Source organism: Colossoma macropomum, unplaced genomic scaffold, assembly GCF_904425465.1.
Source record: "Colossoma macropomum unplaced genomic scaffold, Colossoma_macropomum, whole genome shotgun sequence".
In the NCBI taxonomy this organism is placed as follows: Eukaryota; Metazoa; Chordata; class Actinopteri; order Characiformes; family Serrasalmidae; genus Colossoma; species Colossoma macropomum.
In genome coordinates, this window is record NW_023494784.1 from 36,608,067 (window position 1) to 36,634,970 (window position 26,904).

The window sequence follows — 26,904 nt, forward strand, 5'->3', positions numbered from 1 at the left end:
TTGAGCTGATTGAGCAGCAAAGCATTCTACTATCCAGGTTAAACTGACCTCCAGCTTCTCGTTTCTTAGAACCTATTTATAATTTTTATAAACTAATTTTAGGAAGGTTGTCAATTAAAACAATTTAGTACCAAAAAACATAAACGTTTTTTGTTTCATGGTTGTTTCAGGGCAAAAATATATAGAACATACAGTAAAACACTATTGAAACTTTACATGCAAATACTAAGCCATGTCTTGTGTTCTACTTTGTAGTACTAAAGGCCAGCACAAGATGGACAAAATGCTAAAACCGATACGATTACAGTGTCGTACATTGCAATTCCAGTATGCCTTACAATAAATTAAAATGCACAGAAGAATCAATCATTTGACATGGTTACAGATTAACCTTATTTTGACCACAAAGAATCCTTTTGTAAAATTAAATAAAACATTTTATTCATCAAAATTCCCACGGAATCACTCATTAGGAATTTGGTCACGACCCTCACAGCATACAGTAAATATACTGTCACAGCTTGGACAAATGATATATTGTACTCTGTGTTTAAGAAGCTATTCAAAAAACTCAGTCTCTGTGGCTCAAAGCTACAAAGCTATATAAAACTGCGATTTCAATTACTGGAACAGGCAATATATAAATGTTAAAATACATTTAGAGCTCAGTTAAGAACTCAAAAATAAAGCTGTTAGCCTTAAATTGATTTAAAATGTGTTGTCATACCCCATACCCATACCCTGAGGTCCACTAATATTATATGTGTGTGTGTGTGTGTAAAAACAGCCATAATTAACTTTTACAATGACCATTTTTTGACCTCTCTTTAGGGCTGTTTTTCTGGCTTAGTTTCCACATATGAATGGTACTGTTTAAAACTTTAACAATACATGCTACATTAAACTATGGTACTTTAAAAGGCAAGGAAATGTTAGTTTTCCATTATATGGACCCTTTAAATCATCACACTGACCTCAAACCTCACTTAATAAATAATGTCAAATAGACTTGCATATGTGGCTTCTGACACGGTCTAACATACTGTTATCCATGAAAATGGACTAATATACAAGCATAGTTAAAACAGTAGCAGAAACCATCCGGAAGCCTGAAGTTGTTTTTATATTTTTGTCCATTTTGTCAACCTGGTTTGCCTAATTTCTATTTTATCTAGAAAAGTTAAACATGTAAATTTGTTTGTAGATATACCCAGGAGATATATGTAACATAATGCTGTATATTTCATTTCAGAATTACATACAGGTTTCCAACAGTATTTTCCATTTATATTTATTTTATTAATTCCATATAGGGTCAGGTCCATAAAAATGTATACCTTGAAAAAGTTATTGCTATTTTAGCTGTCTACAACAGCATACTGGAGCTAAAATTATGTAATGAACATAAGCTCACTTTGTGCAGACTTTCTGTTTTAATTTAAGGGCATTTTAAGCATGGTGGAGGTAGTGTTACTGCATGGGTGTATGGCTGCTAGCGAAACTGTTACTTTTGTATTTACTGATGGTGTGACTGCCGACAAAAGCAGTAGGATGAATTCTGAAGTGTATACAGCTATAATATCTACTCAGATTCAGCCAAATGCTTCAAAACTAATTGGATGGCGCTTCGCATTGCAGATGGGCAGTGATCTGAAGCCCACTGTGAAAGCAACCCAAGACTTTTTTAAGGCAAAGAAATGGAATGTTCTGCAATAATCAAGTCAATCATTTGACCTCAATCCAATCTATCATGCATTTCACTCAACAAAGGCAAAAGTAAAGGTAAAACACTCCAAGAACAAGCAGGAACTGAAGCTGCAGTGAAAGCCTGGCAGAGCATCATCGTTGTGTGGTGATGTTTATGGGTTCCAGCCATATAGACAGAGCTTATAATTCTTTACAGATCATTCTCTGGGAGCAAGAATATTCCTCTTTTCATTTAAAAACAAGCTTTACTGAGAGCTTTATGACTCAGTTGCTCTCAGATTCCACCTTACCACACAATTACCATCAGCCCGCTGATATTCTGTATCTGATCACACCCCTGAAATATGTGCAACCAACAATAGACATAATGGGTCCGTGTGGGCCTGAAGGTCAGAGCAAACAGCCGCAAATTGATCCCCAGTGAGCATTTAGTGATAGGGGAGCTGAGTGATTAAGACATTGGTGCAGATACATTAGTGCATAATAATATATGCCGGTGATCTTAATAGGCTCTGGATGGTGGTGGCGTTTGGCTGTTGACTTGTATAATCTAGTAAGTGAGAATGCTGATGTTGAATGCAAAGTATTGAGAGGAGACACAGTGGACACAATTAACCAACACTGTGATTCATCAACCTCTCTGAGAGGCTGACGAGTGGTATTTTCAAAGGCGATATAGCTTTCTTTTTTATTCGAAGAGGAATGGATGAGCAGCATATCCAAGCTTAGTCCTCACAAAAGGCGAAGCTGCCTTTATTTATTTGAGTAACATTTTATAAATCCTTGGCAATCATAGATACTACAGGTCTGAACATACTAATCGCAGAACTGCAGCAGTGTCAATTCAAACAGACAAAAGCAAGCTCCTGGTTTTTGGCAGTATTACTCAAATTAGTATGCATTCAATTTGTCTCCATGGTTTCTTCTTTAATTGGTCTTTGGCCACTTATCAGCCACTGTGGTGTTCATTTGTAAAAGGACCACTAATAAATCCAAGGTTAATTTACGACGGTGTAATCTTAGAAGGTGGTGGCGGTGGTTTGTGTCTTACTCGTAAAGCCTGTTCTTAAAGTCCCAGGCTAATAACATACTAAGGCTTATTAGTCAGTAACTACTTTTTAAGTTTAGAAGTGTGTAATAAAACTGGCCATGCAAGGAATTAAAAGACTTTTTCCCAACCTAAATTCAGCATGGACTAACAGGTGGTGTGACATGTACTTGTTTTTTGTCTGGTCCATAGCTGTAAAACTGGAAAGCAAGTAACTGAATGGGTATACAATGTTCAGTGAGTGACTGACGCTGCAGTCTAAGAGAGCCAATTAGGAACCACTGCAGTCTAATACTGCTGTACCAGATGCTTTTGATTCATTATGCCAACCTGAGTACCAGCCTCTTTAAAGCTACGTGACGTTTCCTCAGTGAACCTCTCTGAGGCTAAATAACGTCATCTCCACTATCAGGCTTTTAGCAAACTCAGAGCTCGTGGTAAATCTTATTGTATTTAAAGTGAACCTGAAATCTATTACCTTGATCTACCTTGTTAGTTCATGTTCCTGGTCACATTAAGCACAATCCACTGTGTCATTTCATTCAAAAGACAAAATTCTTGTTTCTTTGTAATCTCTCACTGAAGTGCAGTGACTTTTGCCTGCCTCTAAATACTGTCTGACTTTTGGCTGCATCACTGTGCTCACGTGGGTGGGAAAAATGATACTTTCCAATAATATCGTACCATATTTCTCTATAAATAAAATAAAACATGTGTTTATTTTAATGATAACCTGCCTTTTTTTCCTGAAGTCTTTTTCTCTTGCTTTTGCTGTGAAAGTGTAAGATAAGCAAGAGCAATGAGGCTGCTAAAAGGCTTGCTTGGCACTTCTCCTCGTCTACGTCTTAAAAAAAATAAATAAAATCAAGATTTCAACAAATAATGAATCTTGTTTCAGAAAATACATATTAAAATATTGTAGTACTTCACTTTTTTGACAAAATCTGGTTATTCGTATTTATTTTATCCATTTATCCTTTACTGTAAAACGGATTCGGCTGACCACCAAAGTCTGACTGTTTCTGACTTTGTTTCTGAACGCCCACTTTTCATGATCCAGTCAAATCTTGAAGAATAAAATCGTGCCCCCCTACATTTATTTCACTCGCAAATACGTAACGTTAAGAAAGGAAAAGAAAAAAAAATGTGTGTATTGTGGTAATATTGTTATTTCATTGTTATGTTTGGCTGTAAACAAAGAGGTTAAAAACTTTAAATTGGAATGGAAATGAAATGGAAAATTGCCCAATCAGGATATATTCCTCTGTGGTTTCTAAGTAGATACAGCCAAGTAAGCTCTCGCCTTGGGCAGGGCTTCAGGAGCTGATCTGTAGGCATATCAGATTAACCATTAATATTTTTAGAAAATGAAAGTGGATTTAATCCATCACATTTTGATTTACAATGTGTGGGGCCAATTTTGGGAGAAAAACTCTAGATCTTCTGGAAGATCTCAAACAATGCGTTTCAGTCAGTTGTTATAAATGGAACACAGCTGCGGCAGCGCTATGCCAGGACTCTTTACTGAACAAGCCACTAAAAAGGTAAGATGTAAAGTTAATATGTCTGTTACAAGCTTCAAATAAGACATAAAATGTCTTTTACAAGCTGCAAATATCCATGTTTAATCTAGTATGACTAAAAAATGTTCATGCAAATTGACATTAGCTTAGTGCCAACATACAATAAGAATCCAAATACTGGTGCTAAAAGACATTAGTAACAGTTCCCTTCTTCGACCAAGTTTTAACATTTATGGCCAGAAGTGAAGACCTCGCTCTAATAGTCATGGTTCGCCACTTTTTTTCTTTCAAGACTACATTACACTGGTCTGTGCTATGGACATATATCTATTTTCAAAAATACCTTACGGGGGATACCAGATTGTAAAGAATTGTTAGTTCCTGCTTTAATTTGTATGTGTATTCTTTTCTAGTTTTACAAATAGTATCACATCATTGAGCCATGCTGACTTTAGTTTCATTTCAAGCAGTCTTCATCTGCAAGCTAACAGAAAAGCAAAGTTGCTTTTCTTGTGTCTTGTCAATGGTGCATAATCTCCTGAGATCTTCTATATAGATATTTCAGCTCTAGGATGTACATCTGAATTAAATGCTTCATTCAGTATTTTGAATATAAGCCCCTCAGCTTATAACAGTACCAGAACATGTGGGTCAAGTATAAATTATTCAGTAACTACTATGAAACTAATTTGTGTGTTGTGTAATTGAGAGTGAGCAACTGAAGTAAGGGGCCCACATACAGGCCCTGAGGGTTTAAGGGGTTAAGTGTAGCTGTAGAGAGATTGTGAGATTGTGGAGTCACTTACGTCTCCTCCATGGCATAGGTAATGTTGTTGAGCTCCTCGGCCATGCGGTGGACCTCTTCTCTGGCCTGAGACTCGGCTGTCCGCTCAATGGTGCCCAAGATCACATCCTCCAGATAGAGATCCACCGTGGCCTGGTGCACCTTCACTACCTGAGAGAACACAGCACAGTCACGACTATACACACACTAAGAGACTAGAAAGCTCACCCCCCCCACACACACACACACACACAAACACACACACACACACACTTCCACCTGAATCCACAGAGCACAAATTAGTGTAGTGCACTTTTGTAATGATGATAATTAGTCCTGAGTGTGCGTAAGTGTGAGCTCCACCTGGAATTAGAGCAAAAAATATCAAGGCCCCAAAAATAATCACAACTCCATTACGCAGAAAGACTAATCAAAAACATATAAGAAAAATATATAAGAAAAATATGACACTTAATCAGAAATCAAAGCATGCAAAGTAATGGGAAAAAATCTCTCAAAACACAAACAGAAGAACAAAGAAATTAATAAATAACTTTCACAGCAGTGCAAAGTAAAAAATACCCATTAGATTTATGACATTTCATGACATTTAACTGGCACATTTGTACAAATCAGGGACTGTCCCTTAGGGGCAGTCTGAGGTTAAGCTATCGAAAAGCTAAAATCAGCTGTGATTAACCTATAGCATATTGATCAATAGGATTCTGAAGTACTAACTTTTTGCAGAATGGTGTGTGGGTGAACAGAAGAATATTGACCTGTTTAAAGATTTCATCCTCCTCTCTCCGTCTCCTTTCCTCCACCTGTCTCCGCCCACTCTCCTCCGCCTCACGAAGACGGCGGTCTCTCTCAGCCAATAGCGTGAAGGCGTGGATCCGCCTTTCCTCCTGCAGACGAACCAGCTCCTTAGCCAGAAAGTCCAGCATGTCCACCATCACTGCACCCGAAAGTCCGGCCACAGAGCCCTCTATCTGAGACATCTGAGACAAAGAGAGAAAGAGAGAGAGAAACGAAAAAGAGATTAAACAGGAAAACAAGAAAGTAATTAGTCAGTAAGTGAGACAAGGAGGAAGAGACACAACATTAAAAATAACGCAAAAATAATTTCTACCATAAGCTCCAGCAATATTCAATATTCCAATATTATATTACATTCAGTGTATCCATTTACACATACATGTATTATCCAGTTTTAGTAGAAACCTCTAAAGCAGAGGTGCACAACTCCAGTCTTGGAGGGCCCTATGTCCAGCACAGTTTTGAGGTTTCCCTACTCAAACACACCCATTAAACCTGCCAATTAACAGAGGAGTGTAATTAGGTGTGGCTGAGCAGGTAAATCACCAAACTGCGCTGGACACTGGCCCTCCAGGACCGGAGTTGTGCACCCCTGCTCTACAGTGTCCACCTTGCTGGTATACAGTTGTACATCTGTTGATGCACAATTTGTGTTAGCCATCCTCCAGCCCTTCTTCAACGGTCAATTTCTGACCACAGACCTGCTCTTAGCTGGATATGTTTGGGTGGTAGATCACTCTCAACTAAGCAGTGACACTGATACGTGTAAAATCAGTGTCACTGCTGTGAGAATGATCCACCACCCAAATAATATCTGGATAATAGCGGTCCTGTAGTCAGAAACTAACCAATCAAAATGGGTATAGGCTGGCAAACAAAATGTGCATGACAGCAGATGGGATACAGCCAGGAGTTGACAGATTTGCACTGGCCTCTTGGGCCACTAAGCCAATAATTATTTTGTCCAAAATTAAAAATGTATGGCTACAATAGCAGAAACATGTTTGTCATATATACACTGCGTTTACAATTATCAAGCATACTACATACTACAATTACAAAACCCGAAATATTATTAAAAGGTTTAAAGCTGCACCATGCCGGATATTTTTGTAAAAAATTAAAGAAGCGGCATTACAGAGTAAGGAGGAAAACATGCTAAAATATAGTGTGTGTGCGCCGCATGTCACTCGGTAAAGCCTGAAACGATTATTTAGAAGTCATAGGTGTCATGTCAGATTCAGTGGGAGTTTGTTGGACCATGTTATATGGTGATGATCTGGTCCGCCTGTCATCCGTCTAGGTTATGTCATTAGGTGCTGTTTAAGTTGCTGCACGGATAGCTATGGCTGGGCATTATGACAATATTTATTGTTATCATCACAAATTCCATCACAATTATGTGATAATATGCTTTTCTTTTCTAACATGGATATAGCCAGTACTTCAAAAACACTTTCTAACTGTAGGTCTGATTATAAACAGTGTCCAATCAGTCTTGTTTAACTGGACCAGCACTGTATGTGCAATGTTGATTATAAGTCATTGTATTCATAGTTTTGATTGCACTTTTTAAATGTGCAATCAAAAACTATGAATACTACTTTGTCTTTTTCAACTTAGCAGATGTCAGAAAAAATAAATCTTGTGACATATTATGTATTGTGAAAACTTCATTAAGTGTCATAACGATACCCCACTTTAGTGATAGCCTCTCAGGGTAATGTCTTATTTTATTAACATATATATTTTATTTTGAGAGTTATATTAGCAAACTTCAGCAAGTGGAACAGCATCTGTGATATCAGGGAGACCAGCGTAGCAAGGGGCGCTACAAGGGTCACCACGCCACCACATCAGCTATCACAATACAGTTTTCAAATTCCAACAAAATCTGATTTGATGCATACTTTTTTGCCTGACCAAACAGGTTTGTTCAAAATGGAATAGAATGCAAACAAGTTTTCATAGCCAACATAAGAAGTGTAGTAGTCAGGGTCTCTGTGCAATAATTTCTACCTCTGATAAATGACTGTAATTGTACACCTATATAGTGAACCTAGTGAACCTATAGGGTGACACTTGTAAAGTGTCCAGTGAGTAAAGTACAAGACAGGGATTCCTAATAAATCAGGCAGTGAGTGAACACATCCGGTAACAAGGATGCACTTAAACGCATCATAAAGAGCTTATAGAAATGGAGAGTTTTCGTAGAAAAAAAAACAGGAGCAGAAGACAGTTATGGAAATCAGATAACGTATGTTCTTCACTTTGAGCCAGTCTTGTGCTTCATGCGGCAGCTGAAGGCAACGGCTCACTGAGGAGGTATTTGTTTATGAATGGAGCTGCTGTTGAAATGGGAACAGCACGCTCACCCTGCTGCTGTGGAGTTCTTGCTGGCGCTGCAGGGCCTGTGTGACCTGTTTGTCCGCTCTGTGCAGCTCCTGCTCTTGCCGCTGCAGAGCGTGGGTGGTGCGCACCTCCTCTATCAGCTCCAACCGCTTCTCCTTCCCCTCCAGGATCTGTCCAGCAGCAGAACACAACCAATTACAACCTCACTCAACAGCCACGCCAATCAAAAACTCACACCGGCCATGAGAGACAGAGCAGTCTCTCAGGAATAGAGGCGTATGAGAGTCACATACACACATAGTGTAAGAAAGATCTTTGGATTCCTCGACTTATTACGTCCTACTTTATAAAGGTCAGTGAAGATCTGTGAAGGTTAGATGTTTCTAACAAGGTGGACGGTACATGAACACATACAGTAACACAAAATATGCCCTGATGTAGGAGCAATACTGTTCAAGTCACAGACCACCCCTTATTTATTTAATATCCGGTTACAACAAGTATTATCCCTATGGAAAAATATATTCCAAATGTATTTATTAAAAATATACTTTAAAATGCATTTTAAATTTAATTTCCAAATGTTTTTATCAAATATATTTTTGCAATGTATGAAAATGGCCAAAAAATGTATTTATTAATTATACTTTTAAAGCGTATTTTTAATTTATTTTCCTAGTGTTTTTTATTAAATATATTTTCAATATATGACAATGGCCAAAAATGTTTCTGTTAAATACATTTTTAAAATGCCCTTATTTTTATTCGTTATTATATTTTTTCAATTGTATGTAGGTTTAACAAAGGTTACAGATATAACTAAATATAAACTGTGACTTCTGTGTTTTGCATTGTATTTACTTTGTATCAACCAAAAATAAGGTTTTAAGACACGCAGGGCAGACAGATGCATGCAGAGTGTTGTAAGGCAAAACAGCACCCAAAGAAAACTTTTTTTTCAGATATAAAAAATTTAGATAACCTGTATAGGTTCAATGATCATTATGGATACTAAACAAAATGGCTGTTGCATTGTAGACATCATGACCTCTAGGTCTTATCATCACCACTGCAAAGAAATTCAGAGCCGGTAAGTTTCTCTATAATGAACCATTTTACATCAAACCACTCTGAATGACTTTGTTTACACCTCAATGATTAAATCATGAAGAAATTATGAAAAAATTGTGGATTTCCACTTTCTGCAGTGGTGCACAATTTCAGTCGTCACCAAGTGGTTTAAATCGCTCTAGTGGTCTTTAGTGTGGAAATTTTATAAAGTGGAAAATGAGCACGCTTGTAATATCTGCAATGTTAAGTGTTTTGATTGGGGCTTAATTAGCCACTTTTTGTCTGAACATGGTTAAACCAGCTGCATATAAAACGTTCGCAGTAATAGCATGTTGAATGCTAAATAAAAAAAGAGTATTTTGCTTATGTTAGCAACTGTGAGCAATTTAAAATACAAATGTAGTACATTCCATGCCAAATGAAGTGATTTTACTGTAGCATTTTAACATAACTGGCAGCCTATCCTAACTAAACTTTATTGATTGTACTAACTTTAATGCACAGTGTGGCTATATTACCTTCATAAAATCAGGACTTGGTCATAGATAATCAGGATCTAAGACAAAAGGATTTAATTGGTACATCCCAAACATGAACATAACCATAGCTATAAAAATCTCTTTCTCCATCCTCATCTCTGTGTACCTGGTTCTGAATGGATCTGCCCCGGAGCAGCTTCTGCAGGTAAATCACAGCAAGGTCTCTCTCCTCCTCCCCCTGCAATGTGTATAGTAATTCTCATGTAACTCACTGACTCACACAGTAACATAACTCTCATGCTCTCAATGCACCATCATTTACATTATATAAAGCAAACATCCGCTATGACTAAACGGTATAATGCTGCTATACGGCACATGAACATTTGCTACGGACAAATTGCGTAACATGCTGTGGGTAATTGCTGTAGGAATGATTACAATGATTACAACGGCCTTAAAATGACAGAAGCTTGTTTGGACATGCACATTATTATTACGGTCTCCTAGAACAGGCTCAGGAAAAGCAGGATGCGCTGAAAAGCACTAAGCAGGGTGTGTAACTGTATACAGGGAGAGAGAAGAGTACCTCGGGAGGCACGTCAACGACGGGCGTTGGGGGGCGAGGAACCGGTTTTTCCTTTTTATAAGGGAAGCGTAAAGGCTTCTTCTCTTCCACCCGGATCTTCTCGTCTTTCAAAGCCTGCAACAGATGTGTGATATGATATCGGTGTCAGTTCAATTTCATTTTTTTCCTTTACTTTATTCTCGTTTAAATAAGACATTACAAATGATTTACTTTTTTCAGGAGATTAGATATAAGATAATCCGCTTGTATAAAGAAAGTCAAAGAAAAATAAGAGAAAAAAAAAACTGTTTGCCAAACTTCAAACTGAGTTCAAACAGTTATCCATAAAAAGACCATAAAAGACTGGAATACATTTTATAAGTAACCCTTCCAACAAAATCCTTCCATCTTCCAAAAAAAATGATATTTAGTTTTTCTGTTAAATATGTTTCCTGCTTTTTTCCGGACACTGAAAAACTTTTACTTAATGGCCATAGATGAATAATAATAATCCATAAATACTCTCTGATTTTGCACAGTACTGTACATGAACTTCAGTGTGTACTGAATGTGAATGAAAATGTCAATCACAAACTGTGTGAATTTGTGTGAATTTAACTGTACATCATTTGCTTTGTGGAAAACTCCCGCTGCTCCTCCACTCTCCCCCTCTTCCGAACGCTTGATTAAAAGGAATCAGCAGCACTGTGTGATTCTTACCTGATAAGTCCTCATCAGCTCCATCTCCCTGCGGGCTGAGCGCTTGATGAAGCCCTTGCTCTCTGCGCGTTTAGGTGCTCTGATTCTCGGCTCCAAGACGGATGCTGGGAGACCTGCCTCAAGCTCCAGCAAACCTTAGACACAGCCAGTGATACACACATCAGAGCTTGACATATTTGATGTATTTGTCTGAACACGGCTGGACACCACCTCAGTCGCTGCATTACTGGTCACCTTTAATGAATTTTAATCTAGTTTGTTACCACCTGTTTTCTTCCTCCCTACTTTTATTACCTTAGACTTTTATCCTGGTATGCTGGAGTCACTCAGGTTGTTGCAGTGAGCTCCACAGAGGTTCTCAAGGCCAGCATGAGAGTGCCTTATGTAAAGCTAATTCAGACTATAAAAGTTTTATTCAAGGTAACCTAACAGGTGCTATCATTAAGAAAGAGTTTTATTGGGTCTATGGTTGGTGGTCAGGTTCAGGCAAAATTTTTTCGGCTATAGTCGGGGTCAGACAGAATTTGGTTGGAATACAGTTGAGTTCAGATTCAAAACTTATTGCCATTGAATGTTCTCTGGCTACAATTAGGTTATGGATCAAAATTTCAGGCCCAGTTACAGAGAGTGATGTAGGGATGGTGTGCAAAATGAACTATCATACAGAATTGAGTGGCTAAATTAGACCCACTCCTGGAGAGCATTGCTGTAGCATCGATGCATATGGCATGATTGTGGAGGAAGAGTCTTGATTAGTATGAGACAGCTGCAGCTAACCTGTTCCTTGGAGTGGTGTTTTTTGAGACTGACTGAAATGGCTTTTGGTGAATATTTCCATCAGGCGTGCTGTGCTTGGGATACATAAATGACCGTTTCTTCTCAATCTAAGATGTTATCTTCCTTTCGAAGGGGAGTTTTCTATAACGATTCTCCATGCAAATGAACACAGATGCAACTATAAGCCCTTGTTTTTCTCACATTCTTTTTGTACGGGAGTCTGTTTCTGACAGGAAAGAGAAAAAAATGCTATTTTTTTAGACATCATAATTCAAAATTTCAAGAGGTCACACATAAGCCAAAATTTGACATACTTCATCCAGAAACAGGGAAAAACAACAGGTGACTTTTTTCACCTGGTGAAAAAAGGCTTCCATTTTGTTAGCTGGGCATCTCTGAACAACAATGGTAAAGATAAAAATAGCGTAAAAATAAGACAAGCATTTCATAGTCATTACATATTGTGCATAATCATCAAATCAGTATTTACCATCAGCTTTGGCAAATCAGACTAAATGGTGCATTATAATAATCACCTCCCAGTATTGTGTGGGGTTGCACTCATACGCAGTGAGGCAAACGTGCAAATAGCATAAATCGTCCCTATAATCTTATTATGGCCACTAAAGGGTCATTTCAAAAATACAGAACATCGCAGCAGTCCCTTTTTAAACAGTTTTCCTAATGCATCACATTGTTTCCTTATAAATCATAATCAAATCAAATCATGGTGAGGTCAGAGATTTACAACTTAAGCATTCATAAAAGAAGATACTAAATACTAAAAATTCCAGCACTGCACAGCTCTGATGCATCTGATTCCGTTCGTGAAAGTCTCCAGGACTGGAGCCAAAGGATGAGGTACACCGATACACACTGACCTTGGTAGGTGTCGAGGAAGCGGTTCTTGACCACGTGGCGCTCAGAGTTTCGGTCAGGGAAGACACCATGGCGAGAGAGCGGAGCGTACGTCTGTGAGCCATAATCTGAGTGGTCGTTTACAACATCCCGCCGCTCCAGCTTTCCCTCTACATTTCTCCTCTTTGCTGTGAGCTTTCGGAGAGCTGAGAAACACAGCGACAGAAAGGTAACAACCAAGACATCACAGTACATATTGATTTTCTTCTAATGCAACATTTCAACTAAGCAGTTTCAGCAGTTAAACAAGCCTTCCATCATCAATTTTTCAAAGTTTGAGCATAATTAAATCATTAAGATGTAAACAAGGTCATTCAAAGCGGTTCGATGTTAACTGCTCTGAAACTTGAAAGTCAGAGTTGTTCACAGTAGTGGTGATAGGAACCACACATCTGAAGTCCTGAAGTTTTGGTCTAAAATGTATTTTTAAAATTTCTTTCATGGTGAAAAGGTATATGCAGAATGTTAAAGGGCAAAATAGCCCCAGAAGAAAACTTATGTTTTTGGGATTTATCACTAGTATACCTTTATCAGCATCACATATAAAAACTCAGAAGAAACATGTAGGTTTGCTTTTGGATAGAAAATAAAACGACTATATTTGTGTTGCAGACATAACTACTCTGGGCCTGTCACCACTACTGTGAAGAAATGCGAGTGGGTGTAACAAAGGGGTTTGCTGGCAGGCTGCATGTGCTGAGTGGCTTTATTAGGAGCAATCCAAAATCATCACAGGCAGGGGTCAGAAACCAGGCAGGCAACATCACATAAAGCAGATCCATAGAGTAAAAAACAGTTAACAGAGCAGGTGACAAACAGGAAAAGGGCACATAGAGGGCACAAAGCCAAACTAAGGGGTGTATGTATGGGTTGTAATTATGCCCATAAACTAGCTGCAGGGTGGAACAGGAGCTGGAATGAGCCATTCCAGTCTGGACAGGTCCAACTAGAGTCTCCCAGAGGGGGGAGACACTGTGACAGCCGTTAAGCTCAAATACAATGCAGCATTTCACATCAAACCACTCTGAACGACTTCGTTTACAACTATATGATGGAATTATGAAAAATCAGTAGAATTCCCCATTAAATTTTATTAGATTCCTATGTGGATGAGGTGATGTTTCTACACAGACCAAAACATCAAAGACAAAGGGCATCATTCTCCAACATCTTCCTAAGTTATTTCTTAAATGTGTTCTTGAGAAAGGTCCCAAGAAAAAGTCTATGCCAGATTCATGTTGTGTTCTTAAACCACAAAACTGTTCAGATCTTTGTGCTCTCAACTGTGTGTAGATTCTGTTCTTACCTAAGAACAAATTACAAGTAAGTAAATTTCACAATCATCATGAAAACTGCGTAAGTGGGTTTTAAAAAGAAATTTCTCCATAAGAACGGTTTGTGAATGAGGTCCAATGTTTGCCATCCTGCAACTGTAGTTAATGACTCAAAACATGCTTGATGTCAAACTGACAAACATACAGACATAATTTAGGCTTCAAGATGTCTTCTATCGTGTTTTTAGCTGTATAATGTGTGTAATTTTTTATTTTTGTAGATAACACTATGTGATCCGTGTCAGAAACCACATAAGGGATTACTTAAACAACTTGACCTGGTTTGAATAAAGTGTTTGATGACCTAAGCATGCAATTTGCACACTGCTAATTAATGAGTTATAAGCTTATATAACATGTTAACAACATTAGCCTTGTAGCACCAGTCCAAGACAAAAGAGGACACCAAACTCCAGACACCATGCCTTAGCTGACTACATTTGGGGTAAAGGGAAATTTATCCAATAATTTTGCTTTTTTGCCAAACTAATGATTTAACGTCTTTAATGTGAGCTAGTTCACTTAATGTAAACTTGAGCAATTTTTTACAGGGACCATATTTTACATGTTACTGCGCCCTTAAATAATACATGATATATGTAAATGAGCTATGTTCTGACTGGCTGCCCTGTATGATACCTCATTTAATACACAGTCTGGGCTGAAACAAATGTGAGTGGTTGGAGCTAAACTGCTGTAGGCTGAATAATCAGATCTATGTAAATGCACTGGTTTCACAAAAACAGTGAATTCAAAATGGGCTGTTCTTGCAGCCTAATTTCCATTTATGGACCATTTGGACTGGAAAGCAAGTGGTACATTTCGAAACTTTAACAATGTTTACATACTACACCAAACTCTTGAATTTCATAAAAGCAAGAAAAGATGATGATAAGGGCCCCTTAAACATAATAAAGGGAAAAGAGAACTCTCTTCATTTTCCCATGTGAAGCTATGAGCTATGTAATAATGGACTGAGGCAACAGCTAATGAGAGTTCGAAGGTGGCGTATACATTTATGTGCACTTACACAGGACATAATCACTGTGGATCTTCTGGAGGCGGGCCTCCTTCTGTCTCTGTAGCTGGGAAAAGCGCTGGTCCAGCCGCTCCGCAGTGGTCTCCTCCTGTTGTCCCTCCCTCTGTCGCAGGAGCTGCATCAGCAGAGCCAGACGAGCCTCCTGCAGCCTGCAGCACACACGCAAACCCCCAGTCACACACATACATAAATACAACACATGGGCCCTCCTACACATATGCGTACAAATGCACGCAAACCTATGAGCAAACATGCGCAAACACACATGGTCACATGCCCAAATTTGCATCCACACCCACACACAAACAAAATATTCACTCGCTGGGAATACATTCAGAAATATTTCTGTAAAATCTGCCCCCAGAGTAGTTAGGATATGTGCAGAACGTTCTATAGACCACATTCAGCATGGTAAAATATATCAGCATGTGGAATTGGAGCTTTCTGCATGTGCCTGTGTTTTCTATCGCTGTCTTTCTAACGCTGCACCATGCTGTCTTCCTTGTTGGATGCACGTGCAAGTTTCTGAGTGAGTGTGCACACACATTCACAACACAGTTCAGATCAGTAAGCGCTTATTATTGATTGACTGAAGTTTAAAAATACATTCCTATTCATATGATTTTTTTTTTCTCAAAGAGGTAGATTATCACCAACAAAATAAAAATCTGTGAAATTCTGGTTTTGTTTTTGCTTTCAATATCAAATAAATGCACTGAGAAATTATGTTATTAAAGACAAACAATAGAGGACCCATATTCTACATTTCTCTTGTAATTTATTTTTATCCCTGAGGTCCACTTAAGACATTTACGTGGTTTATATGTACCAAAAAACAGTCTAAAATTAGTTTTACATTAACGTTTTTCCAACCTGTCTTTATCTCCTAGAATTAAACCAGCAGTTTTTGTTACTACGTGCACAGACTTAAACTATTTAATCACAGACATTGTTTCACCTGCCGCACAATACACTGAGCTTTTCTCATATTCATACAGACATATCATCAAGATATGCTTCTTATGGTAGTCACTGATGTTCATGGTTTCAACTGTGATACGCTCCTAACAGTAGGTCCGTGATTTTCACTGGTAACCGGGACTGAGTTTCAGATTCATATCTGTTTCTCATTGTTACTCTGATAGGCCTCTAACAGTAGTCATCAGTTGTCATTGGTTAATCTGGACACTTTTGTCCAATGACAGGCTAGTTTATTTTTTTCTTTTTCTCTATATTCAATATTGTATATTAATTGTAAAATCCTATTTTTCATTAATTTTGCTCTTGTTGCGTTATTATTTTGCTATCTGGCATCGACCAGAGGAGGATGGATTCCTCTTCTGAGGCTTGGTTTCTCTTAAGTTTTCTTCCTCTTGCTCTTAAGGAGTTTTCCACGCCACTGTCGCTTTCGGTTTGCTCACTGAGGATTGAACCTGGATTTTCTTCAAAGCTGCTTGGTGACAATGTCAGCTGTAAAAAGCGCTATATAAATAAACTTTGACTTGACTTGACTTGACGTACTGCACTGATATACAGTATATACATTAGGCATTCTGGACTGAAACTCTCCTTAAACTCTCCCATAACTTCTTTGTCTGGGGCTTAATGAACTTCTTCAAAGCAGTTTAGCATATATTGCATATATGGACTGTATTAACTGAGAAGTGAATAACAGGTTTTATAACTTTAACAATTTTGACATTAAACTAGTTAAGAAAATTCACTTTTCTATGATATACATCTTTTAAACGGCAGAAACTATCATGCAAAACTTCACACCTGACTTCTTGGCTGACAGATGACATCAGTGGTAAGTGGAAAACTGTTCAAGTTTAGAATGCTGTTTAAGAGCCTATATGTTTGTTTGTGCGTAGTGGGTTACACAGAGAGAGGAAGGGACCATCGCTTCAGGCTGCACAGTCCGTGAGCTCAGCCAAGAAAGCTGCTCCTCACCTCTCGATCTCCCGCTCCCTGAAAGCCCACTCCTTTCTCTCCATCTCGTCCATCATCCTCTTCCTCTTCTCCAGCTGAGTCAGATCGTTCAGCGGGGGCAGTGTAGCCTCCCAGGCCCGCTTCATCCTCGCCCTCTCAATCATCTCCACCTCCTCCAGCCCGGCAGGCAGCCCACGGCCTGGAAAACACACACACTTGCTTCAGTTATTCAGTGATCTCCATAAACTCTGATCCCAAGGTATAAATAAACAGATTATGTTAGCTATAATTGATCCAGTCTAGCCTCAGAAGATGTACTTTCCTGTTCAAAAGTTTGAAATGACTGTGTTCAGTAATTTAAAACTAGTCTTGCTGCAGGTACATGTGTAAAATGATTCTAATAAGATGCTACTACTCTATGACTTTACTTAGCTTACTTAGCTTTATTGTGAAAAGATAATTACATTATGTCATTTATCATTTAATACCTTTACTTTAACAAATTTTTAGTGTTCCCAAAAACTCAAAAAAATGTAATACAACATTTAAAACATCTTAAAATACATTCTGGTGCCTAATATTTCAATCTATACCATAAAACTTCTTACTGAATTAAAAAAGAGCAATCATTAATGACTCGTGATTCCAAACATTTGAACAATAGTGTACACTTTTGAGCAAAATGTTAAAAAACGGATTTCACTTTGCAAATCTATTTTATTGTCAGTTTTTGCCTTTTTCTTCAAATTGCATTGTTTACCCATACAGCCAGGGAGGACACACATTCTGTATTTTCTTCCTTTTAAAATTACAGGATTTGCAGCATCGTTGAGCAGCTTGATGTACTAGAAGGAGACAGCAAACCGCAAGAAATAGTGCTCTGTCAGGTGAACTGTAAAGTTTCTTTTGTTCATCAGAGACATGAAAAAGACAGGAACATGATTATAGGCTACGTGCAGCAGTATTACAACACCCTGCAGCTGGCAGTTTCCTGAACTCTTTACAGTTGGTTTTGTCTATTTAAGCAATTTCTGCCTTAATTTGTGAAGTCAAGTTTTCATCAGCCAGGGATGAATAAAATGCTGCTGGAACACGGTGCTACATTTAACAAGAAACATCAGTAGACAAACCAATAAGGTGACAATAGTACAACAGTCAATAAATACAATAAATACTCAGAATGAACTATGCAGTACAGCATACAATAAACTATACAAACAGCAACTACTGGATAGCAGACAATTAGTACAGAATAAGAAACAGACAATACAATTCAGAAAACAGACGTACAGTCCTTGCTAACAATGACCACTCTAGATGTAAAATAAACTAAAATGTATGCCTCGTGTAATGTGACTAGGTGCGGTAGGTAGACTGCAGTAGCTGACAGTCAGGCTGGGATTGCTGTCCAGCATAAATGTCTAAAGGTCAAGCAGATCTGTTCAGTAACCTGACAGCCTGTTCAAAGTAACTGATCATGAGTCTCTAATATTAGCTTACATGCTCTGTGAGCTTCTTCCAGATGGGAGGGGTGTAAACAATAAACGTTTACATGCACACAATAGTCCAACTAAGCTCCCAGTTAGAAACTGGACTGAGTCAAGTTGTTTTCATAACTGTATAAAAGACTGGTTCATTTATAGTCCCTGTTACATGCATGCCAGCGCGATCTCACGCTACAGTGGCAAACGCCGCCCACATGATGCACCTTCAGTACTTTGCAGAAGTCAGAGGCAACAATTACATACATTTATTTATTTCTATAAAATTATACATTTATATAATTTCTAGTCAAAATGACCACTGAGCATGTCGTTCACTTTTGATGGTATATTCTGTTCATACAAGTGATTTGTCAAACTGAAATTGTACAGTCTAAATTACATTTCAACTAGTAAATATTCTATTCTTCACATGATGAATTTGATTTGCAAATCCATTTAAAAGCTGAAACTACTTGATATAATATCAATTCAAGCTTAACTAAAATCTCACCATGTTAAATCACTCTTCACTTGCTTGGTTTACAACATAAACCTACTCTCCACACACAGAAGGGGGATTCGCCAAACACAGACTCTGATGCAGCAAGAAGAGGCAGTTGTAAGTTGAGTGCCAGTTAAATCTGTCAATCTGAAATCCATCTCAAGCAAGTGTTTTTCTCCTCTGTTCTCCTATAACAACATTTACAAGGTTTGTCACGATGCTGAGTTTGTGTATATTTGTTGTGGGGACCAAGCGTGTTTCTGTCATATCCACATTGGCTTCTTTCCGGGAAAATTATCATCAGTGTGGTTCAGCTGTTATTTTTGTGGGACTGTGACGTGTGACGAATTGCTACCACCACATTAAATAAGACAATAGCAATGTCACACCTAAATTCACAAAAATGGTAAAACACACCAGTACTTCTTGTTTATGAATGAGTAAATGTGTTACCGTCACACTGTTTACTCTTACTGCCATGGTAAATCTGGCACTGTGTTTTATGAAACTGGAACAGTGTGACAACAGTGAGATTTTAGAGTACATTTACGGCATTTGGCGGACGGCCTTATCCAGAGCGACTTACAATTTGATCATTTTACACAGGTAGGTGAAGGTAGTGTTAGGAGTCTTGCCCAAGGACTCCCCTTGGTATAGTGTAGGGTGCTTACCCAGGCGGTGACTGAACCCTAGTCTACAGCATACAAGGTTGAGGTGTTAACCACTACACCATACCAACCACAGTAAGATGTATTTGCTACAAAATGATGGTCAAATCAAAACGGTGTAAGTCTTCAAAGTCAGCGTAAAATCAAAATTCACCTTTTTACCTCTTTAGATCATGTGCCTTGTCATATTAATCATGAATCATCATACACCATCAAGACAAAATTCTTGTTTCATCTAAATATATTTTTTGCCCTCTTCTACAATGTCTGATTTTTGATTACGTCACTGTGCGCTGGTTTGTGGGGAAAAATTATGTTAACCTATATCACGGTTCACTTCTCACTCCCACCAGCACCAGCAACAATATATGGGCAAAAGTATTTGGACACCTAACCATCACACCTGCATGATCTTGTTGGACATCCCCTTCCAAAACCACAGGCTTTAATATGGTGCTGACCCCTCTTTGAAGCTATAACAGCCTCCATTCTTCTGGAAAGCTTTCTAGAAGATTTTGGAGTGTGTCTGTGGGAATTTGTGGCCACTGAGTCAAAACAGCATTTGAGTCAGCCTTGCAATCAATGCTCCACTTCATCTCAAAGGTGTTCTGTGGGGTTGAGGTCAAGGCACAGTGGCACTGGCACTGTGCATAGTGGTCTTAGGCTTGTGTGCAGCTGCTCAGCCATGGAAACCCATTTCATGAAGCTCCTGACATACAATACTTGAGCTGATGTTGCTTCCAGAGGCAGTCTGCACTTTGGTCAGACAATGTGACTAGGTAGCACAATTCGTCAGAACACCAGTTAGTGCTGACTCTTATACAGCCAAGTGAGGAGCTACTAAGTAAACAGTTATAAATAGAAAAACTGAAGTAAACAACAATAAGAAGGGGTGTCAACTTTTGGCTGTACAGTGTATCAAAGAGCAAAAAGCTCAGCTAGCTTATAGACCCTCTCCATGCTGAGTGACAAAACCTACCAGATGTTCTGACAATAAGCTGAGACTAGCTCATAATGAGAAATATTGGACATGTTGCCTACATTTAAGATGCTTTCACTTGTAATGTTATCATTTTTAAAGCATGGATGTATTGATTAAACATTTTGGGGTTAGAGAGCTCTTAGCTTCCCCAAACTAAAAGCTATATTTAAAGGTCTCCTGGCTGCTTCTTCTGCACTGCATTCAAGCACTAGTTTGATTTAGAAAAACATGATGCCGCATTCCACTCCCACTGAGCATGACCCTCAGCTTTGCTTCTTTGTGGAAGGTAAAGGAAGAATAAAAATCAACTAGCAGAGTCCATGCTGGCTCTTTGCCTCTTTTACACTACTGGGAGTCCAGCTGATAGCCAGGGTCAATAGACCATGGAAATGTAATTCATTGCAGACAGCATAACAGCATCTATCACAGCAGGCCACAGTTCATACATGCTCTGCAGTGTGAATCTATTAAGGAGGAGAGATGTATTGAATAAAAGCACTCTAAACTTTAACAGTGCTGCAAATTCCTAATTCTATCATGGGGTCCCTACAATAACAGTAAGGATCAACACACTTCCACAATCCTGGTTTAGCCTATATCCAAGTCGTGGAAAGTTAATCAGCAAACACATTCTTGCCAACAAGAAATATTAATGAGATTTTCAAAAACCAGCTTTAGCTTCTGTATGTTTGTGGTCAGTAAGTAAGTCATGCATGTGAGAGCATGCTTGCATATGTGTACACACAGTACACCAGTAAAAAGTCTGGACACATTTCCTTTTTTTTAACCATCTTCCACATTTTTCAGTATTATTGACAAAATCAAAACTATGAAATAGCACTTATGGAATTATACAGTGATAAGAAATATGTCAAACAAATCTAAATTATATTCTATTTTAGATTCCTCAAAGTAGCCCCCTTTGCTTTTAGTCAGGTTTTGACTGTTTTCTCAAGCACATTTTATGAGGAGCCACCTGAACTAATTTTCCAACAGGCTTAAAGAAGCTCCACAAATGCTGAAAAAGTATTTTTATTTATTTAATTTATTTTTACCATAAGTTAATCCATAGACATTAATTTCACTATGTGCATTTGTCTTAGAAACACACTTCAAGCATAGAAGCATAAGCATTTATAAGATAATGGGTTTTACATTATGGAAAGAATACCTGCTCAATCAGATGTGACCAAATTTTCAACTGGTACTGTACATTCTCAGAAAAAAGCTGCAGAACATAATTGTATCATATTCTGTTGCAGTTCCCTTTTTTCTTTATTCTTTTTTTTTTTTACATATTTAAGCACTGTTTGACGCCAAGCTTTTGTTTTATTTTCTATTTAGAAAGCTCTAAAAAGTTATGTTACAGTTAGAAATATGCACCCTTCCTGTGGAAAAGTGAATGTAGTGTACCTTTAAAACTTACTTCAGGTACTCAAAATTTCTGTGTAATTCAATTATTAAGATATAAAGAAAATAAACAGAGTGGTCTGATGTGAAATGGTTCACTGTAGAGAATCTTACAGATTTCTTTACAATGGTGATGATAGGACTCAGGTGTCCCAGTGTCTACATTGCAAATTTAATCATTTTATTTACTATCCAAAACCACCAGTGAACCTACAGGTGCCTTCATATGTAATGCTGATAATGGTAAAAAAGTGGTAAATCTGAAAAACTGCACTTTCTTTGGGTATCATTTTGCTATAGAATACCTTACCTGTACCTCTCTGCCATAAATGGATTTTAAATACATGTATCAAACCTAAATCAGATCTCAAAGTGATCAGGAAATGATGTCTCAGGCATCAAACATCGCATTTGTAACCATTTTGTCTAACAGCTTTCTGTGTCGTTTTTAGAAGTATTTAATGCTACGGACATCTGAATCAGAATCACTTTATACCGTTTACATCTGGCTCTTATCACGACTGGTGAACAATTAGAATGGCACATTTCACATCAACCCCCTCTGGATGACACTGCTTACATCTTAGCAATAGTGAGAGTAAATAGTGAAGATATCTTGAAAAATCAGTGGACTTCCTCTTTAAGTACATTGTCGTACCTTTGAGAGTACATTTACATCATTTGTGCCACTGTAGATTTTTTCTGACAGTGTAGTGTGTGTGTGTTGTATGTGTAAGGCCTGTGTGTGTGTACCCCATGTTAGTGTGGCCAAGGTGAGGAGTTCAGGGGGAGCTGTCCCAGGACGCAGTGTGTATCCAGGGCTGTAGGGCTCTGTCTGCGCCTCGCTGTCCCGATAATCTGTCTGCACCCCCACTGAGCACTGGAAAGGACTGCTGGGCTGCTCAGCCTGGCCAGACAGGAGGTGAGCTCTGCCAGAAAAGACAGAAGCAGCCAAACACACCTCTTAGTGGACATACAGCACACCACTGTGCTCAAATACACATTTAATTGAACCCTCCCATATCCCCCATGCACACAGGATTATAAATAATGGTCAAATTACATGGTTTGTTGATTTTCAAAGTGAAAGCACATCCTTTACGGAGAACACACTTCTGCACACCTTAATGCATAACTACTCTTTATTTACTGCATTTGAAATATTGTGAGAAAAACAGAAAAAGTGGCTTGTGCAAAATGTATGGCATATTTACAAATTATATTTGTGGGATTTTTTTATGTTAAACTCAGCAAATAAACAGAAATTGCACACAGAAAAACATATTTAAGTGTGTTCACTGTAAAGGATGTGTTGTTTTTACTTAGAAAATCAGAAAAACATGTAATTTGACCAAGGGGCGTTCAAACTTTTGCATACAACTGTATATACCTTGAAACATCTTTCTTTTCTTACATCTTGTTTAATTATTTCCTACTTGTAGCACAATAAAGTCACAAGAAATTCAGTCAAAAGTGTAGATTATACATTTTCAGTTGACACCACATTTGTTTTGGTAAGAAAAGAAATGTGGTTTTAATTTGATTAAACATTATTGTTGTGCATGTAGCCTTGCTTTGCAGAATGAAAAAGAAAAAAAAAACATCCTTGTACATGTTTGCCATGGTTCAATGTACATATTTCAATCTCGTAAATTCAATGCATCAGTTTTTGATAATTATTATGTAATTACACATATAATTATGTAATGTAAAAAAAATCTAGCAAAACAATAACAATTCTAGCCTTCAAACAGGTAATAAAAGATGTGTGGAAAGATCAGAGTCACACTACGCTGCTAAATCCTATACATATTAAAACGTTGTGATAAACATCCTGTCCTTGACTTACTTGGGCAAAGCAAAAACAACATCAGGAGGGACCTGCTGGGAAAAGGGAACGAGAGGCCTGAAAGAGAGATGAACAGATGGAAAGGGGGAACAGGAAGCGATAAAAATAAGACATGTTTAGTGCATGTTTGGAAGTAATTTCTTTGCTAGAACAGTAATTAAAAAAATCAAGGCTGCTTATCACATTTGTCCCTTATGTCCTTTTCATTCACTCCAACGCATTGCTACTCGAAGCAGAGTCAAGGCGTCAGGTATTTCGATGGGTGACTCACTGTTAATTAAAATGTGTTTCTGTGTTTGAATGTGTGCTGAACTGAGTTCCTTTATAAATAAGTTCCTTCATGAATCCTCCTCACCGCTTAAAATACTTCCATCGGTCCACTCCGGCCACGTCCTCAGTTTTCGGCTGCTGGAGCTGAACCCCAGGCAGCACCCTGACAGACAAACAAACACAGACACAGAGGCTGATTTATAACATGTTTACCACAACACACGTAATTGCAAAACATGCAGGAAAAAGGTGAGAGAGGTTTGGAATTACTGCTTGTTAGCACAGCATTGAAACATTAAAACATAATAGCCAGAATTAAAACAAAAAAAATCCCACCAGATTTTTGTCTTTAATTATATTTGACAGCCCACTTAAAGTGAAGGTTTAGCCAGAAGTCAAGTTTACACAATATTTCTCTTACTCCAGACGAGGTCGATCAGCCAGGACATTTTTGCTTCCGCAGTTTTGCCCTGGAGCTATGAGGTTAATGTATCTAACAAGTAATGGAAGCGTATGTACAGTACCAGTCAAAGTTTTGGACACCTAACCTACTCATGGAAAGGATATGCTTATTTTTCTACATTTTAGAAGACATCAAAACTATGAAATAACACATGTGGCATTAGGCATATAACAAAAAAAACAAAGCAAAACAAATCAAACACAAAACCTTCTATTTTAGATTATTTTAGAAATGCAGTTTTGCACACTCCTGATCATCATACGCTTTATTCAGACAGCCCACTGCAGATGCTTTGCAAATGCTTAACTTGCATTTAACTCACATTCAAATAAATATCTATTGAATTTACCTCACCCTGGCTCTATTACTAACACTCACTTTAACCTCTTTCCAAAATCTAAACTTAAGCCTCACCCTGGACCTAAATCTAAGCCTGCTACTACATCTAACTCTAAACCTTTACTTCAATCCAAAATCCAAACCTAATCCTCATCCTGGACTTTGGATTTTAACCTAACCTTGGTACTACTTCTAACTCTAATCTTAACCCAAAATATATGCCTAACCCTCACCCTGGACCTAAATCTAACCCTGGTACTAATTTTAACTATAACCTCAAACCAAAACCTATACATAACTCTCACGCTGGACCTAAATCTAAAACTGGTACTAATTCTAAACCTAACCTGAACCTGAACCCAAAATCTAACCCTAACCCTGGACCTAAATCTGACACTGGCACTAATTCTAACTCTAACCTCAACAAAAAACCTAACCCTAACTCTGGACCTAAATCTAACCCTGGTACTAATTCTAACTCAAATCTGGACCTCGACTCAAAACCTAAACCTAACTCTTGCGCTCGTTCTGAATCTAACTTTGATACTAATTCTAACTCTAACTTTAACCATAATCCAAGACCTAACCCTAACCCTGGACCTAAATCGAACTCTGGTACTAATCCTAATCCTAACCCTAACACTGTTGCGAATCTGTGAATCACTGTTGTCTGGTTATTAATAACTTGATCATCTTTAGATCATCACAATGAGACCAGATACACACATGCTGAGAACAGAAGACCCAGGTCTGTTTTACAGTGTCAGAAAAGTGTCAGTGGTTTTTGTTTACGTTGTGGTAGAATTAGCTTCAGATAGAGAAAATACACGTCTATGTGCTTCCTTTTTCTGGCCAAAGGTAGGGTGTGTGAGTGTGACTGTACCCTGTCCTGTCATGCTTGTTATGTGGTCTTATTCTGCCAAACACACCTGCTAGCAGTGTTGGGGAAGCTTCTTTGAAAGCACAGCTTTGCAAGCCTACAATTACATCAAACTACAGCAAAGCTACCACAGGCAGAAACCTAGTTTGGTTAACTAAAGCTACACAAAAAATGGCAAAAAAGCTATTTAACCACTTGAATCACTATGCAAATATGAATGCAGTTGAACTACCAGCAACTGCAAAATGTAGTTAAACTACTAGTTTAATTGTACGAAGTTCACTACTCCTCAACACTGCTTGCTAGCACTAGAGTGTGTGTGCGTGTGTGTGTAAACCTTCCCTTTACAGCACACTGAGGGCCTAATGAGTACTAAGCCTTTTGTGCCCATTTTAGGTGCAAATTGGACGCACTCTGCTCATGTGTTATGTACAAAACTGGCACACAAGCCTGGCACACAAATTTATGGGCTGCATGCTTAGAAAAATATAAACTGCGTTTCTCTTCCTCACGCATATGCATCTGAGGAAGGGGCGGCCCAAACATGAGAGGATCACGGAAAAGGCTGATGGAGATATTGGAAATGCATATGCATATTATATACTGCACTCAATTTACTAAAGTTTGAGCAACTTGCGAGAGACAATTTTCCTCCTCCTTTCAAAACCTGGTGTCAATTTGTGTTAGGGTCTCAAAAGATGTGTTGTTGAGATATTTCCTTTAACGATGGCAGCAGATACAACAACAAAATGGGGACATGAGCCTTGAAAACGTGAAATAAGGTTTACCTTCAGAATAAAACCATTTCACTGGATCAGATGTAGGCATGTGAGAAGATGTGATGGAAAACATGCCGTATTGCAGCTGCAATATGCACATGCGCTTTGTGTTACTGTTTCATAAACTCTATTTTCTTAGCTCGAGTGAAATAACACCACTGCAGAGGGTTTTAGTTTGTGAAAGAACTTCATGTATTATCACCACTA

General features: G+C 38.2%; 1 protein-coding gene across 1 annotated transcript in view; it reads right to left on the reverse strand.

Annotated features, from left to right (window-relative positions):
* cfap91 (cilia and flagella associated protein 91) overlaps positions 1 to 26,904 on the reverse strand; it is a 40,408-nt gene that overhangs the window by 9,063 nt on the left and 4,441 nt on the right. Inside the window, exons 4-15 of the mRNA XM_036574167.1 lie at positions 24,322 to 24,399; positions 23,967 to 24,023; positions 22,871 to 23,046; positions 17,093 to 17,270; positions 15,131 to 15,288; positions 12,730 to 12,912; positions 11,072 to 11,205; positions 10,373 to 10,486; positions 9,950 to 10,021; positions 8,257 to 8,403; positions 5,842 to 6,063; positions 5,085 to 5,233 (exon numbers count right to left, since the gene is read on the reverse strand). Of these exons, the coding sequence (XP_036430060.1) occupies positions 5,085 to 5,233; positions 5,842 to 6,063; positions 8,257 to 8,403; positions 9,950 to 10,021; positions 10,373 to 10,486; positions 11,072 to 11,205; positions 12,730 to 12,912; positions 15,131 to 15,288; positions 17,093 to 17,270; positions 22,871 to 23,046; positions 23,967 to 24,023; positions 24,322 to 24,399 (1,668 nt within the window). The remainder of the gene's footprint in view (positions 1 to 5,084; positions 5,234 to 5,841; positions 6,064 to 8,256; positions 8,404 to 9,949; positions 10,022 to 10,372; positions 10,487 to 11,071; positions 11,206 to 12,729; positions 12,913 to 15,130; positions 15,289 to 17,092; positions 17,271 to 22,870; positions 23,047 to 23,966; positions 24,024 to 24,321; positions 24,400 to 26,904) is intronic.